Below are 17,515 nucleotides of genomic sequence, written 5' to 3'. Positions count from 1 at the left end.
GATTCTGCTGTGTATAATTGAAACTGAGCTCAATATTCAGGGAAAGAAAGACTCTTAAGGAGGGACCAAAGCACAAGTTCATTTGAAGTGTGAAGTCGTTTCTTCAGAGTCTATATACTTTTATGATTCTACAGTCACCACATTTGATTTTTTGTTAATGGGAGTGCAAATTGTCGTAGGAGGAGGAGTTTTTCCAGTCTGCGCTCACAACTCAACAAATATAATGTGATTGTTAAAACAAATTCAACTCGCAGTGAAACTTGATAGGATGTCCTGAATTTTATTTTGACTTCAAACAGCTCCGATATATTTGACATTCATAGATAGATCTATATTTTTCTTCTTTGGCAAATGCAAAAGTACAAAATGTAACACCAGCTTCACAAACATAAAAGAAATATTACTGAAAAACAGTATATCTGAATATAGTACAAAAAGAGTAAAAGAATGGATTGCAAGTCTTGAAACCTCATGGGTCAGCTATTTCATTTATTAAGCAAACTGATTAATTATTGAGTTATCACAAAACCATATCCAGCTGACACTTCATTTGGGAGCGAATGGCACAGAAATAGAGCAGGCATTTTTAGTAAGGCAAACAGGCTAAGAAAATTCTGGGGTAATAACCTTATCTATAGGGCTCTTTCATCTTTTTGTTTTGTTGTGTGATGCTCAATGAAAGAGGGGAACAAAATCTGGATATTAAAATACAGATGAGCAGTTGTGGTTGATGCAAATTTTGTCTAGCCTCATGACTTCAGTTAATTGTGGCTATTCCCTCTTGTTGACAACTGCAAAATCTTCACTCAAGTTTACTGCCTCAGTTGTAATTTTTTAGTCACAGCCCACTGTTTTTCGTGTACATAAAAGGCTATTTGAAATTCATGTTATTTAACTAATCTTATTAACAGGACTTTCCAATAATATACTAAACATGAGTTAAGTAAGCACATAAAACTCATTAATAAACTATACTCACGAACTACTCTGTGTTCAAATGCTGTTTAAGTGACCAAAAAAACCCAACTCACACTAAATCCAGAAAATACAGAAAATTTGATAGAAGTTGGCTGTACATAAAAGTACTGAATTTTGCAGCCAATTCAAAACATACAGGGAAAACTACACATCTAGGCTTTCAAAGGTAGATTGCCAATATGTGTACAACATTATAGAAATTGAAGTTTCTTTATTGAGGAAACACTTTTTAAAACTTCATCTGTTTTGCAACTTAATGATTAAAAAACCCCCAACATTTTCTTTATCATTAGTAGAAGATCAAAGCTTTGCACCTCTGTAATTTTTGGTTCCTACACTCCTGATCTTTGGTGCTTCATGATGAAAGTAGTAGGTATAATTACAAAGTTGTAAATATTTTCTTGTCAAAAGACAATTGAACTCAATAGGAATGTTCACTCTGAAACTTTAGCGTCACAAATATCTGAATAAAATACATGACACATAAAATTCTCACGGATCAGCAGTCCAGATTCAAGAAAATTCAAAACAGCTCTCAAAAAGTCAGCAGTCCTAATCATAAAATGTCAATATTGTCAGCATTATCTTTCTAAATCAGCATTACTTCAAAACAAAATGACAATGTACTTTAATGTAACAAACACTTTCTTTTAAAACCAACAGTCATAAAGAATGCAAACACTTAAAAAATTATCACTTTATAAAGTTATAATATATAAATACAGTTAAGACACAAAAAGTGTTACTTTAAAAAGTCACATCAAAAGATGCACCCCACACAACACAATGATGTATCTTCCAATACATAACATATTCAAACTCGTTTATTTTGGCAATTGTGACGTAAAAGATTTATTATTAAAAATAACTATTCAATCTACAGCAAAGTAGCAGGCCTACATTCCATGTGCACAGTGTTAATATTTTCTTTCAGATTCAAGAATGTTGCAGGCCAAAGTACAATTCCTGAAAATTGGATTTAGTATTGTCAAAAACAAATGCATGCAAAAGAGTACATTGTCCTTTGTCCTACCAAGATCTGAGACAGTTTCTTTTTCATTAAGAAATGCAATGCAATAAAGATCTGTGCAATGAATAAAATGAAGAAGCAACTTTTGATTGAACAAAATGAAAAGAAAAGAAAAATATATTTCTCGAATTTATACAATATGAGACAGCCATAATCTCACTACCATTGTTGTTATCATGTACATTTTCACTTTACATTGCTAAAAGCGAAGACATACTCATTGCCATGTGAATTAGGAAAATGAGCAGGTTTTGACATTTGCTTCAGAGTTTGCATCACCATCGGTAATGGGAATGTATCTGTCATCCATTCAGATCCTGTCATTTTTGTTCTACTTGAATCAGATTTGGAGTTTGAACTCTTCCGCGCTGCGTGCAAAAACCTGACACTATTCTGTACCATCTGGGAGCGTACGTCATTAGACAAATGCAAAGGGGCTTCGGGGCGACCTTTCTCATCTACTTCATATTTCTTTTTTGTGTGCACATCGCCAATGTGTTTACATTTAAAAATCATTCCTCTATCAATTGCACTTGAGTCTTTGGCTAAAACACTCCTAATGACTTCATTAGGCAGTCTAGGCCGCCGGAGTTTCACCTGAGACCCTCTTCTTTTGATGTCTTCGTCAACAGTGTTTGGCGTTATTGGACGTACAAACTTACCCTCATAAAATTTGGGGATGCCTTTTACTTGAGGCATCATGGTGTACTCATCTCTTGGAAAATCATCAGTAAGGTTAGTTATATAGGTACTCTCTGGAGCTTTTGTAGACTTGTTCCATTCTTTGTCATTGAAAAATGGAGGACCCATCTTTTTTGGTGTTGTAACAGCATCTCCTTGTTTATCTCTCTCAGAATCGCTCTGTAGACCCCTCAGTAACTCCTCATCACTTATCTCTGTGGGAAAATCCTCTCTATCAAATGATCTTTCACTTATCTTTCTTGCATCTGTAGAGATTTTCAGGGGTTTAGAAGCATCTTTCTTCCTTGCCACACTGTTGGGTTTATAGCCGGAGTCCTTATTACTTTGTTTTCCTTGTGCTTTCTCTAGTGTGTTTGGAATTGTTTCTGTCAAGCTTTTCGATGTCATCCACTGATTAAACGCTTCTTCACCATAAAACTGCCTGGCAGCCTTCATCTCCTCTTCGTCCTCGAGCTCTTTGAGAACTTGTTGCATTTTCACCTTCTTCAACTGTTGCATTTCCTTCGCTACATTGTCCTTGTCCTGGTGCCACATTTCAGCAGCAAGGATTCTGGAATAGTAGAAGAAAAGAAAAAAAAAAAATCTTTGGCTTTACCCGTATAGAAATTTAGGTAACAGTTTGCACATATGAATATTCATTGCATACAGAAACCACCTCACATGAAAACTGTAACTGATTTAAGTACATTAAAACAATTCCTGGTGACCACTGTGTTTTCACTTCCTTGAACTTGAACTAGGCATAAATTAATGTATCTGTCTAAAAGGATTCTGCTAAAAAACCAATATTTCTTGCCACCAATGTCTCCATTCTCCCCTCAGTGATCAGTGATTGGCACCGAAAAGGTACATTTTTTAACACCCCTTCCCACCTCCTTCCACACACACATTCTCAAAATAACACAAACACTTATTAACACAAATTTAAACCGGAAGCTCATTTTGGCCAGCTGCAGGGTAACACACATAAAAAAAAAAACCTTCCACAAACCTAGCACACTTCCGGTGACCCCATAGCTTGGCAAGATCCAGTGGTGTGTTGCCACGACAGTCCTGCTTGTCCAACCTAGCTCCCACCTCCAGCAACATCTTTAGACACTGCACATGACCCTCACTGGCAGCTTGATGCACTGGTGTGATGCCATCATCATTTGCACTAGAAAAAAACAATTGATAAAGTAAATTACTGCCTAAGCTCACAACGCTATATATTCACATTCAATTTGCTTACTATAAGTTCAATAAAAGTTAACAGCAGATTATGAAATGCTGTCAATCTGAACATTAACTGAACCACTTTTTGTATTGTGTGAATTTCACGAACAGAAACAAGCTTTCAAGTAATCAGACCATCATGGATACTTTGCTTATAAAGATAACAGTCTTTTTTTATGACAAAGGTAATTTTGACGAACTTTGCAAAGTTGTTAGCAAAGATGGGGATATTGTCTAAGCCCTTCTAATCCCTTTAAAGAGGACAGCGTTATGGAAACGGAAGAAGATCCATATAATATGTAATTTAAAAGAGAGATCAGAATAAAGATTTATGACTTGAAATTAAGGGCTAATACATTACTTAATATACTAGGTAATAATAAATGATAGATGCACAATTAGAACACTTTGAATGAAAGAGTTTGTTTTCACGACCTGTGCACTTAGTAAATGGGGGTGAGCAGAAATTTTTCAGTCAATCTAATACTAATCTATATGAACCACTGCTTTTTATAAGTTTTTCTTGGTACCTATGTTTTGGAGTTGTTTTTTTTCTCCAGTATTATACTGTTACTTCACCCTCATTATCACAGAACACTTGTACATTGGAGGAAATAGCAGGGATACATGGGAACAAAATTTTATTCCAGTGAGTTTGAAACATACCTTCTCAATCTGATTTACTTATGACCACATCCTCATGCTTTCTTATGAAATCTGTAGTTTAAAGAAAAATAAATGCATAGACAGCTCATCTCCAATATATGCCTCGATCAGGGCTGTGTCTCATGAACTTGAAACAAAATATCAATACAGTTTTCAGATTGAACATAACACTCCTTCTTCCTTTTCCCTTGAGTTCTATCCTTATGGGAACAATGGTTTAATTCCTTGTCTTCACACTTTTATCACACAACACACCTACATTGATATAGAACTAAAAAAACTTACAGGGAGTGATCTGCTGATTTCTCCAACAAGTATGCTAGACATTGTAAAGATCTTTTTCCAGTCTGATTGCTGATGCAGAGATGGACAGCTCTCCAGCCAGTTGAACTTGGAAGATTGATGTCAATTTTGAATTTCTCAATGCAGACTTTGAGACATTCTAACCGTCCATGAATTGCAGCTAAGTGGATGGCTGTTAAACCCTGTATCAAATAACAGAAAAAAGAAGTCCTTTAAAATATTACAACACAACATTAGGCCAATAACGATTTTTGAGAAAACTGGGCATACGTTGGCAAAACATACTATTATGTTAACTCTTTGCTTTCAAGACTTTACATTAAAATCTGGGGCAAATTTTCAGACCCAAGGTGAGGAAAAGAATTTCCCATTAACACCTGCCCCCACCCCAACTCCCAAACCCAAAGATGGCGAGTGCCTTTTTTCATAATACATTAAGGAAAAACTACCGTACTGTGACAAACCTCATAATTTACAGTCTACAGGGCAATTTGTCATGCATTCTATAAAGGAAGTTGATCTTTATAAAATAAATATAGATAATATTGACACATTGTGGACGAGATGATTGTTTTGATCTTACCAGAATTGCTAAAAGGAATCATAAGGATGACCACTGCGTGGGGAAAAAAGAAAAAAACCCAATAGCTGATGATATTGTGTTTGTATGATCACAAATTGTTGATCTCCCAGGCAAGGCACTAACGAGATATCTGGGTATTGTCATTCAGTGGTATATGAGCATATCTTTTTTAGAGTTCTGCTTTTTCATCACGACTGGCCTGATTTTAAGCCGCGTCACCATGTTCACAATATATTGCAAAACACGTTGGATATGTGAGTGGGGAAGTATACTGAGCCTGCGCAATCAGAGAACTTGGCTTGATAATGGAATAACGAAGGACCAACAAACAACCCTTTGACACTACACACAAAAGCAAGTATTTTGGGTCTCTAAAATTTTTTCATCCATCAGCATTGTCTAAGAAAAAACCCTCCAAAAACGAGAATTTCAAGTGTATAACGAATTAACCGGTACACAGTTTCTAACTTTAAAAAGATAGTTTCATAGTAGTGACAGCAAAAAGAATTTTAATTGGTAACGAAAATAAACAATTTGGCACAAGGAGCATTTTCATTCTGGTCCTGTTGCATTTTTCTAATAAAACGTTCAAATAGCCAGTCCCTTAAATATTTATTATTTAAAACCATGGCTATTTCCCTACCTCAGAATTACAAAGTTTTATCTAAATTTGACGCCAACAATTTTCAGTTTCACACCATGTCAATCTTTTTCTAATGCAATTGTTTTAATATCTTGACAACAACTCCGAATAATCTTACGATTTTGGCAGAGCAGATAGAATATTTGGTTTCTGACCCCATGGTCTTAGTAATCAAAATGGCCAAAAATGTCAGTTAGAACTTTGTAATTCCCAGGTACGACAGGAAGGAGGATGTATGGCCACATAAATAAACCACTGGTCAAAGATCCAATCAATGAGTTGAGGAGGGGAGATCAATCCATAATCTTCCTTAGAACACAACATGTACCCCTAAACCAACATCTCAACCGAATTGGAGTAAAGCAGTCTGCTGCCTGCCCACTATGTGACCACCCCCTCAGCAGAGACAGTGGAACATCATCTGTTCTTCTGTAGAAAACTAACTGATTTAAGGGGATGTTTTCTTCCCAAGCTACCCCACACATCTAACTGCCTCTACTCCTCAAAACAACAATTAAAACAGACATGCAGCTATTACCGAATGGCATCATGCAGAAGAGTTAACGCTCAGGAGCTACTGGATCGCTAACAACAACAACAACTTTGTAATTCTGAAGTAGCAAATTTGTAAAAGTTTTCAAACAGCAGACATATTACATGGCTTACTTACATTTTTGTCAAAGTTTATGTCAGGTCCTGCATCTCTCAAACTCTGTTTTAGCCATTCCACATCACCAATTGCAGCAGCCATGAATTCATCATCTGCTATCTTTTTCTCAGACACCATTTTTGTCCGGCGCCTTCGAAGTGCAGGGCCTCTGGCTGAATCTGAAAACCCCGAGCCCCATGTCTGTGATCCCGCTGTCTGTGTCTTGGGAGTGCTTAAGGTAGACATCCCAACAGCTGTGAAGACAGAAATATCAAATCAAACTCAAGCTTTCTTTGATGAATTGACTGTTTGATCAGGAGCTTATGGTCATTTTTCTGGTCCAACTCTAACCAGAAAAATAGTTTACTTCTTTTGACTCAAAGTGTTGCATTTCAAAATGCAGAGAAATTAGTTTTCTAACCGATAGTAGGCTCAAGAAAAAATCAAACAGAGTTTTGTAAGAGTTTGTGAGTGCATCTTTTTTCTTAATGTAGGTGTTTTTACACACCCATTGACACAATTTAGATCATGCAGGCAGGGCCAACCCAGTCTGAGAGGGACAACATCCCAGCAGAATGACCAAGATACTTGACAAATATGTGAGGCAGTGTGATGAAATCAGGCGCTCGTCAAAATAATGAAAGTCAAGAAACTGGCATTTTTCCACAGGTTTGGTAATTTTTATCGAATTTTTTGTTTTTTTGCCTCAACACCTTTCATGCCCATTAAAGAACACATTTATTTGTGGATTTTAGTGAAAAACGTTGATTAAAGGCATAAAGGATGTAAATTTTCAGTTTCCAAGGACTCTCAAGCTAAGGAAATAGTTCAACTTTGGCGGTCATTTTCTTGCTGACTTTACCTCTGAAATCAGGCAACCTCTACCTCCTTAACTTACCAATATCTTGACTTGTATTCAAGATATTTGGATATTTTTTCATCAAAAGCAAGGCGAATATATAGGCTATAAGAGGATACCAATAACTCCATGTGATCCATAATTGATGAGCCCCTGATTCCACAGCAGCATGACACATATGATTCTCCCCGTTAGGGAATCAAACTCGGGTCTCCAGCACACAACAGCAAAAGCCCCTATTGCTACACCACAGACAACAAATTGAATTTGTGAGAATCTGATTGGACAAGACTTTTAATAATGAACAAATTTGCCAAGATGTTAAAGTTAAAGGTGGCTATTGGCCATAAACCAAGGACTGAGCAGCATTTCTGACGGTAGAAAATGAGCCATTGGGTGAAATGTCACAATGCAGCTGGCTACATCACATAAAATTTGGATTGATGTATGCTAGGTTATCTTAGTACAGGCTGCATAACCAGCACAATTGGCTCTGACATTGCTGAAGGCTGGCTTGGTTCTCAGTGAGGTGAACGATCAGTGCGAAAAGCATCGATAGATTAAATGTGCTAAAACGGGTGATGGAGTATTCCCGCATGTCCTCTCTACATTGGTCAACAATGAACCTTACTTTAATTCAATGTATTTTTTGTTGTTGCTTTTTTGTGAGAGTTTACCCGCTTTTATTTATAACAAAAGAAGATCACATCAGTGATAGAGCATATCAATTCGTTACCATAAAAAAAGGAATTACATTCACATTTATAAGGAAATACAAAATGTGGGATGACTAATCGTGTTTTTTTGTTGTTGCAACAGATAAAATAGGAGACATTTTCCTCTTACTACCAATACTTTAAGCTCTTAGGATAGAAGATATTAATTAACTGAATCCAATCAGTTGTTTATAAGAAGGCAATTTGTTGCCTCTAATAAAGTTACTATTTGCACATCGCGAAGACAGCTTTGCAGTTAACTGTCTAACATTTCACTTTATCATAAGTGTGGTAGCAACAGTAAAATGCATAGACAAAAAATATAAGTGATCATCTCGAGCTCCACTATATTACAAATGTTTTGTTATCATTGCTCTTTGCAAGATTGCTGATGACTGTCAGCTTAACCCTATCTATATGTTGTGTTTTATTATCGTATCCATACGACGTGGGGAACTCTGTGCAACCACTTTCCAAAAAGGAAATTCACTCGTTAATCCGATCCGTACGCTTCTAATAGCAGTCTGTCAAAACGATTTTTTGAGAAATACTGAAGGTTTCAGAGAGATCTTCGTACTAGATGTATTTGAAAATATGAAGAATACAACCCCGGGGGTACAAAATGACCCCAAAGCGCACAGATAGGGTTAAATTTAGCGTTTGATGAAAGATAAGTAGTATTGCTTTTATGCATTTCCCACACGATGTATTATATTTGGCTTGGAAAAGATGGTTTATCATGGCGCGTTCAAGACTCTTTCAGAGCTTACATCAATGTTATATTTTATTTTTTAAAATATAGGCCCTATTTCCAGAAGCATCACAGGATATGCATCATATGTTGTGGCGCGTACCAGCTCCGAAGAAGAGAGGCGCAACAAAAAGTTCAACCTCTTCTTCTACAGCAGTTGATATTGATGAAATGAATACATATATATATCACATATATATACAGTCGAACCTGTGAAAGACAGAATTGCAAGGGAGCCAGAAAAAAATTACATTTTCTGTCTCAGACAGGGGAATTCAAGGGGAGATGGAGGGGGGGGGGGGGTCAAAGGCCCAGCCGGTGGGATCAAGGGTCCCTTGTCTGATCGGCAAGCAGTGGTCAAAACTTCACACCTCTCAATTGCTATCCTGTCTGATAATGACATGCGTCAGTCTTACTTATCCAATTACCACCAGTGCTTGCCTTTCATAGGACCATTGTTTGACCTATTAAAAACAGTAATGTTTGAACATCTCCTTTGCTTCCACCCGTAGCACCCCCATCAGAGTAACAAGTTAACCAATGCCACCCCTCACTGCCATCATGTAACAACAATTCGAGGAACTCTTGTCTCGGCTGGCCGTATGATCAGGGCGGTAGGCATTGGTCAATCTAATTTCACACCTCTGGCCTCTGGCTACCCAGGAAAGTTTCCGTAGTGGCTCGCTACTCAAGGACTCTCACGAGCAGTCGTGAGATTTCACACCCACACTACCCTGACCATCTGCATCACTCATGGCTCACATGATGGGGTAACATCTACCCCAAAAATGCACCCGTACTCCCTTTCCTCGTCGGCAGAACCAAACTTGCGAGTTCTGTTTCAAGTCAGGGCCGAGCGGGCAAAGTATTTTCCGACTTAGACAGGTGAAACCCTCGTAGGGGAGCGGATTTTTCTTTCTGTTTCCATATTGGACAGGTTTCCATTTAATGCAGGTAATTAAAGAGGAATATATATATCAAGGGGGGAGTGGGGTGATTCCGTTAAGACAGGTTTCCGTTTTACACAGGTTTCCGTAAAGGCAGGTTCGACCGTATATATATATTTAATCAAAGAAAGACTAGATTAATATATTTATAATACAAAGAATGTACAAAGTGTAATCGGTTCTACAGTACAGTGCAGATACTCCAGCACCCCTAGCTCATTTCTCTATCGCCACTCTTTGCATTCATCCTTGTACGTTTACCTTACCCAGACTCACTGTGGACATGATCAGCCTTCAATGCTGAGCCATCTGTGCAGGTTATGTGATCTAATCTAGATTGGATAGCCTAGAAGATGCATGAATATGCACTGACACTAAAACAGGAATCTCGTCTTGATTCCTTCAATAATGCTAACCCCACGTTTGTAGTATATTACAGTTTGAATACTTCTCTGCAACTTTTTGTTACATGAAGCTACAGCGAGCACCTAGAACACATTTCGACTGTGATTGGCCCAAATATAGATGACATATTTTCGCTATCTATTTTTGTCGTCTTCCGGGGTTTTTCTCAACACTCTTGGGTTTCCCTCGCCGCGACTCGCCAGTATAAAATGTTGACAAGATCTCGCCGCGTTTTTTTTTGTTGGTATTTGTGTTATCTTTTATAAACAATCTCAGAAATTCTCGTTCCATAAATTTACTTTCTCCTCAAAGTTGTACACACAGACACACACACACACACACACACACACAAGCGTGTGCACACATGCACACACACACACAAACACATGCACACACACAAGCGCGTGCTCACATACACGTACACACACACACGTGCGCACACACAGCCCAAGCAGTCGGCGATGAAACCTAGATCTAGTGATGAAACCCATCGCACGTTTAGTGGCAAAGTGGGCCTGCCACGGTGGTGAGATCTAGTCAACTGGAGAGAAAAGCCCCGGAACTGGAAGACGACAAAAATAGATGGCGGAAATACGTCATCTATATTTGGGCCAATCCAGAGGTAGATCAGTGACTAGGATGTAGCATTGCCATTCAAGCAGCAACTCGACCAAATTTATATAAACTACGACAATCCATTCTGAATTAATTCATTCTCTGAAATTCTCAACCCAAAGTAAAATAAAAACGGAGGGACTTCTGTAACGAGCAACTGCACCCCAACAAACACAATAAAGAAGTGGCCTAACCCTAACCTAGAATCTAACTCTACCCCAACCCCTACCCCAATTTCATAGGGCATGATATGATAGGGGTAGATTTGTCTCATACTCATAGCACAGTCGCTTTACGGATAATAAGTCCTCCCGAAAATCAAAGTCAAAGTTAGTAAGACTTGATCTTTCCTAAAACGGTGATCTTGTAGTTCCGTTCGTTAAAGTCCACGATCCATTTGTTTACATCCAGAGAAGAAATCCAGAAGTCTTGAAGACCAAATACTATTTGAATTAGGCTACACAAAGAGCAGGGATGCAACCTAACTGCAAAACATCAAATTAGGATAAAATTCAGGGGGGCATGCCCCCCTGAACCCCCCCAACCTCCATGGTTTTTTTTTAGGTCAGGGGAGCAAGCCCCCCTGAAACCCCCCTGCTTGACTTTAACGAACGAAACTACAAAATCGCCCCTAAAACTACAGCTTAACATATTTTCCAGCCAATACAGTTTGACAGACTAATTCTTACCTTTTATAAGAAACTGGAGAGGGTGTTTGTTTTAGGGCTGTCGCATTATTTCATCTTAGTTCCTTTATAGTCACCATTGTGTTTCCGCTTTACTTTCATCCGTCACTAACGACGCTCAGCCATATTGTTTTCACAAAAACGTCGTAAAATAGTAAAAGTACTCAGGAAGAAAAACAAATTATTGAACTGATCAGATATGAAAAATAGTCGTTTTGAAATCTTTGGAACCATTGTATTATAAAATAACTTTTAATTTCTGTAATCAATAATGTCGCTAACCATTCCGAAAAGCTTCACTTCCTTGGTAACTGGAATATGGCGGCGTAAATGGAAGATCTTGATCGAAAGGTAAGTGAAGTGAATGTTTACACCGTGTTTGAACCGACAGGGCCAAAAGATCTGTTTTATTGTTTTACGATAAGAAGTCAATGGCATAGAGTGGATTCTACAGTAACATTAGAAGTGCCTGTTTAATTCGTAAATAGATCTAGATTCTAGTTTTAAAAGAGGATTTTGAATTGAGTTTGTGTTGAATTGATCATCATTGATAAAAATAAAGTCAAAGGTCGCTTCAAAATCGAAATAGTCCAGTTGAGTGAGTAGTAAGGGTGAGTGATCCTTTAGATCAAAGGAATTCTACATGGTGAGTTAAGTAATAAAATTTCGAATTGTAAACATATGATTTAGACTTTAGATCAGGGAATGGAATTTTTCGCTGACGTCGTTCACTGTGCTGTACGTGAACGTAGTTTGCAGGCTACCTTCACGGCACCTTGAATCATCCACCATTGGCACAGAGGCACGACTGAAACACTTTGGTAGCTCAAACTCAAAGTGAATGAGGAAACAGCTCCACTTGCTTAAAAAATAATGCAGCGGTGGCCCGAATGCAACGAGAGTATCTATTTATCATCGAGGGCGAAGGCGAGCACAGCAAAACAACTGTGGTCGACAAAGCCTCGCTCGCTCAGCGCATGGAACACGACTTCTATCATCTTCCTGTGTGTGGACCGGGCAATTAACGCTTGACAATTTGAAAGGGAGATCATGCAAAGCAGGAGAGACGGTTGGAGGGGGTGAAAAGAAGAAGGAAAAGGATAGGGTAGGGGTTGAAGTGAGCAAGATCATCCTTAAATTGCAAACTAAATTCCGGAGGCCGTGAACATCGCCTATTTTTTATAAATTAGCCTAGGCCTATAACTTAGAATAAAGGGTTGCAGCTGTATAATATTGGGCTTGAGAATGTCTGATTATTTAAATTACTGTATTTTAGTATTGGCCCCCTTATATTTTACAAATTAGATTTAAGTAGCCTATTAATTAAACTGCTTGGCAAATATACATTCAGTCAGAGACCCACCTATTTTAGGATGCTTGATCAGAAATTAATCTCAAGTCTTAGACTTTAATGTGAGTGATGCCTTTAACTTTATAATAATAGTCACTTGTCTTGTAGGTAAATGTTTACTTTTAGACCCGCATGCAGATGCACTATTTTGGGGGATAAACTGCCATAATTTTTGCTGCAGATATGGCCTGTGAAACCTTTGCAAATCAACTGTTTTCAAGAAAATACCAAATCTAAATTTTGCCAGAACCCCAAATTATGGTGAAGTACAGGGGGGCATGCCGCTCTGAACCCCCCCCCCCCCCCCCCCGATTCTTTTAAGGTAAGGGGGACATGCCCCCCTGAACACCCCCCTCCCCATATTGTTAACAACATAACAACAAGTCAAATATTAGGCCTATTCATTGTGATAATTAATATAAAAATATCCAATGCTTAATAAATTTTAACGAAATGGCTGCGTACGGCTCCCGTATGCATAGCCTCTGGCTTGGCTATGCATACGGCCCTCCCGTACGCATAGCATCGAGGCTATGGGTATGGCCCTCCACTTCACATAATAGCTAGTCTTTGAGGTGGCGCATAAACTATCAAACCGGACACTACAAGTAGACAAACTTAAACCCTGGAAGCGCGCAGACCCTTTATAAAGGGCGTAATTTTAAGCCGGGCTACCCGGGAAGCGCACAGACCCTATATATAGGGATGATCTACTCCAATTGGGAAGCCTGCAGCTATAAAGGGCAGAGACGCTGACCTTTTTTCAATGGAAAATTTCAGCATTCCTTATATGGAAAATTACGTAGTATATTACAGGTCAATGTTATAAATAGTGACCAATGACTTTGCCAGTTATCTTGACCTCGTAGAGCGTCTCTAGGCCAAATATCGTACATTATAACCAAATAGTTCACTCAGCCAAAAAGGTGTCCGCGGAAGTCCGCACATTGGTTCAGATGACGCTGCAGTCTTTGTTTTGAAGCTCTCTTTCGTTTCACCAGAAGAAGAATAGGAATAGCACAGTTTGTTGGTTTCACTTTTATATATATTTTCACACAAGTAGGGTAACTCTGATCGCAAAGTCCGTTCTTTTTCGAAGAGGACGCCACCGAATATTGAGAACACTTTTTTTATTTGGCTCAGTTATAGAGGGGTGAACTATCTTGTTATACACGATCTGTGTCTTGGCCAAGATATTGATCGATAAAGTGACGCAGTCCTGCTGAGCGATTATCAACGCCATGAGCATACTTCTATCTAAATCTAAGGGCCGTATGGGAGGGAGGGCCGTATGCATGAGGGCTGTACACATACATGTAGCCACAGGCATAGATTAATGACTTGCAATGGATATAAAGTCAAAATTTGTGTAAAGCAGGTAAAAATTAACATGAGAAATGTTTTAGAATTAGAATATCTGAACATGAGATGGGTCCATGAGTAAAAAAATACAGTCTTGTACATAATATCAGAGCTGTGATAATCCAGTATTGATTCATAGGTCAAAAAAGGTTCATAGTTTGCCATTTAATAAATTTTAATCTAGAATGAAGTGGCTTTAAAAACTTTTCTAATAAAAACAAACCACGAACATCTATGGCAAGTCGAAGACCTATATGCCCCCAATCAGGGCAGTGCTATCTGACTGAAGTTGTCTTTAGGCCATTCCCAAACGCGGGATAGTAACTTTTTCTTGGTCTTATGCACAGTAGAATTGTAAATGGGCTGATTTATCAATGTTATGCTCCTACTGTGAAGAAACAGCACATGGGGAACTGCTGCTTTTTCTTTCATCATACTTACTATCGTCATTTTCCTCTACTTCTTTTGTATGTTTGTCTCTCTTTTCTTAATTGCTGTTTCTGAGGTGTCTTTATAGTCGAAGCAGACTTTGTGCTGTAGGGGCTGGAAAGGTGGGCAGAGTGGGTCTGATTCCCCGTTTGGCCTACTCGTAAGACCTATATGCGTATTCTGTTCCAAAGAAATGGGAGGTCTAGATTTATGAATGTTCAGTCGATCTTGAAGCTCGAAGATCAAAGCAAGAATTACACTAATTGGCCACAATATTTGCTATTTCTTTACATCAGGCTCTGTTATCTATTTTTTCCTGTGTGCTGTAATTGTGACAATAAATGACCCAACTGGTAATATTTTATCACTTTGTTTCAGTGCTTTAGAAAGTAATAAAATCTAATTTATATATGTTTCAGGTCCTTATGACAACTACCTCACAGCATTGGCAATACGTTTAACGTAGACGAGTGTTTTATTTGTTGTCAAAATGGCGTCAGCAGCATCATCAAGGGATCCAAGGGAACTTTACCTTCTCAAGCAGAAAGCGGCAAAGTACTATGAAGAAAATGGAGTCCCAGCTAAAATGGAAGAAATTTTAAATTCTATGTTTTATGAAGACCCTTCAGATGTGTATGGTCATTTGGTAAGTATAAAAATGTTAAAACTTTTTTTTTTATATGACTGCTTTTCAATATAGTTTTCATGAAGATGGATGCATTTTTTTTGCATTTTATCTCAAAATGTAGCAAACAGACCTTGAGAAAATTCTTCCCAAGTGAATGGAACTAATCTCAGATGTCTGTGATAAGATCATTGTCTTCTGCAAGCATCTTTCCAGCGAAAAAATGTCACTTGAAGGGAATAAAAAGAGAGTCTGATGGAGCTAGATCAGGATTATGTGGAGGATACAACAGTGCCTCCCCCCAGCCATGCCCCTGGATCCAGTGCCTGATCAAATTTGCTGTGTGAGAAGGAGCACACTGTGATGTTGGAGAATAATGCACTTGCTCATGTCTCTTTTAACTCACAAGTTTAGAAACCACAGAGCCAACACTTTGCATTACCCTGGCTGCTCACAAATATTCTCTTGATTTTTTATTTCGGGAAGGTCAAAAGCCAAAGCTTTCAACTGCCTATTTTGAAAAATAATGGCTTCAACTCTTTAAATGTCAGCTTTTGACTTTGAAATTTGTAAGTGCCCTGCATGTAACGTGTCTTCCAGATTCACTCAACACACATCCTCCAAATAGCAACCGTTATTACTTGCCTTTAACTATTTACATCTTCACCTTTCACAGCAAAGAGTTTGTTGAAGATTAAAATTTCTTTTGGATTCTTTCCTTTCATCGTATGACCAAACACCTTTTCCTTTGATCATTATTCTGTGAGTGTCACCATGTATATCTATGTGTACCTTCACTGGTGCTACTGATACTCTGGAAACTATAAGTAGTGTACATTGCAGTTTGTGTTCAGTTTACAGATTGTGGAAAGAACTATTACTTTCTTACCAATGACTATTTTCACATTATTTTACTGGCGTCCCTTATGAGAGAGAGAGAGAGAGAGAGAGAGAGAGAGAGAGAGAGAGGGAGGGAGGGAGGGAGGGAGGGAGGGAGGGTTATGTTAATCTAAAAAGTTATACTATTTTATGACAGGTCAATTTCTTCAGCCAATTCACAAAAGCTGCTCTGCTGAGCAAATTGTGTGCGACACAGGTATATGATGCAACAGGAATGCCAACTGTTCAGACTGATGTGATCTGCACCATGAACAATAAGGATAAGGTAATAAATTCCTTTTTTGATCCTTTTAGGCTTTGTTATGCTGAGCCATTAATTATTGTGCCTTAGGAATGTAAGGTCCCATAGATAGCATTGGATGAGGGTAGTTTTTTTTTCAAAATGAAAGCATGATGAGTGTAGAAAAACAAGTTTACAAATATAAAGACACTCTCAATTGTGCTGTACACATCATTACATAAGTATTAATCAAACATAGTTTCATGTTTAAAAAATAATGTAAAGTTTGAAAGTTGCTCTTGTCATTGTGATGCCATTTACATTTTTTCTGGTCCTTTTCAACTCAGTTTCTTTTAATGCTTGTCAGGTTGAGAACTTTATGATTGTGCTATGATAATTATGCGTTGAGACTGATGTTGAATGATAGTGTATGTTTTACACATTGGTTTGCTGATGTTTATGGTCCATTGTTGCTCTATCTATTAAATATTATTTGACACATAGAATTCAACATTTTTCTTTCTAGCATGTGATTTCCTCCACAATTCCAAGTGCTAACATCAAAACACGGCCAGAAGACCGGGAGAAGGCAGAGTTGGAGGCATGCGACTCTGTGGCTGCAGCTGTGAAGTTGATCAGCTCAACCCTCAGTAGTCAGCTGTGTGGCATGGACCCAGTGCAGCAAGCTGAGATAGATGGTCTCGTGCTGTGAGTTTCTTAAAAAACGACTTGGTCTTAATTATACTCACCTCTTCACCCCACCCCCTCCCCTTTCCAGCCTGTTGAAGGTAACAAATTGATCTACTGCACATGTGTAGGAGGTGCAACTCCATGAAATGTAGGAACACTCAAAAGAACATTTATGCTCCGATATATATAT

At 38.2% G+C, this 17,515-nt stretch overlaps 2 protein-coding genes across 3 annotated transcripts in view; one reads left to right on the top strand and one right to left on the bottom strand.

The window, feature by feature from the left end:
* Positions 1-257: 257 nt before the first annotated feature.
* On the bottom strand, positions 258-11,898 carry LOC101860138 (ankyrin repeat and KH domain-containing protein mask). Of its 2 annotated transcripts, none has more exons than XM_005089563.3 (5): positions 11,752-11,898; positions 6,791-7,023; positions 4,877-5,076; positions 3,702-3,866; positions 258-3,260 (listed from the first exon to the last, which is right to left on the bottom strand). In XM_005089563.3, the coding sequence occupies exons 2-5, from the start codon at positions 7,013-7,015 to the stop codon at positions 2,195-2,197; spliced, it is 1,656 nt and encodes a 551-aa protein (XP_005089620.1). In that variant the 5' UTR covers positions 7,016-7,023; positions 11,752-11,898; the 3' UTR covers positions 258-2,194. The 2 variants fall into 2 exon arrangements, with proteins under 2 accessions (XP_005089620.1, XP_035825169.1); XM_035969276.1 differs by lacking the exon at positions 11,752-11,898 and adding an exon at positions 11,339-11,426.
* Positions 11,899-12,017: 119 nt separating this feature from the next.
* The window catches only part of LOC101851906 (enolase 4), an 11,949-nt gene continuing 6,451 nt past the window's right edge, over positions 12,018-17,515 (top strand). The window contains exons 1-4 of the mRNA XM_013081791.2: positions 12,018-12,099; positions 15,310-15,536; positions 16,552-16,680; positions 17,162-17,343. Of these exons, the coding sequence (XP_012937245.1) occupies positions 15,381-15,536; positions 16,552-16,680; positions 17,162-17,343 (467 nt within the window). The 5' untranslated portion in view covers positions 12,018-12,099; positions 15,310-15,380. The remainder of the gene's footprint in view (positions 12,100-15,309; positions 15,537-16,551; positions 16,681-17,161; positions 17,344-17,515) is intronic.

The sequence above is a fragment of the Aplysia californica genome, unplaced genomic scaffold (genome assembly GCF_000002075.1).
Source record: "Aplysia californica isolate F4 #8 unplaced genomic scaffold, AplCal3.0 scaffold00007, whole genome shotgun sequence".
In the NCBI taxonomy this organism is placed as follows: Eukaryota; Metazoa; Mollusca; class Gastropoda; order Aplysiida; family Aplysiidae; genus Aplysia; species Aplysia californica.
This window is presented reverse-complemented; position numbering and strand designations above follow the sequence as displayed.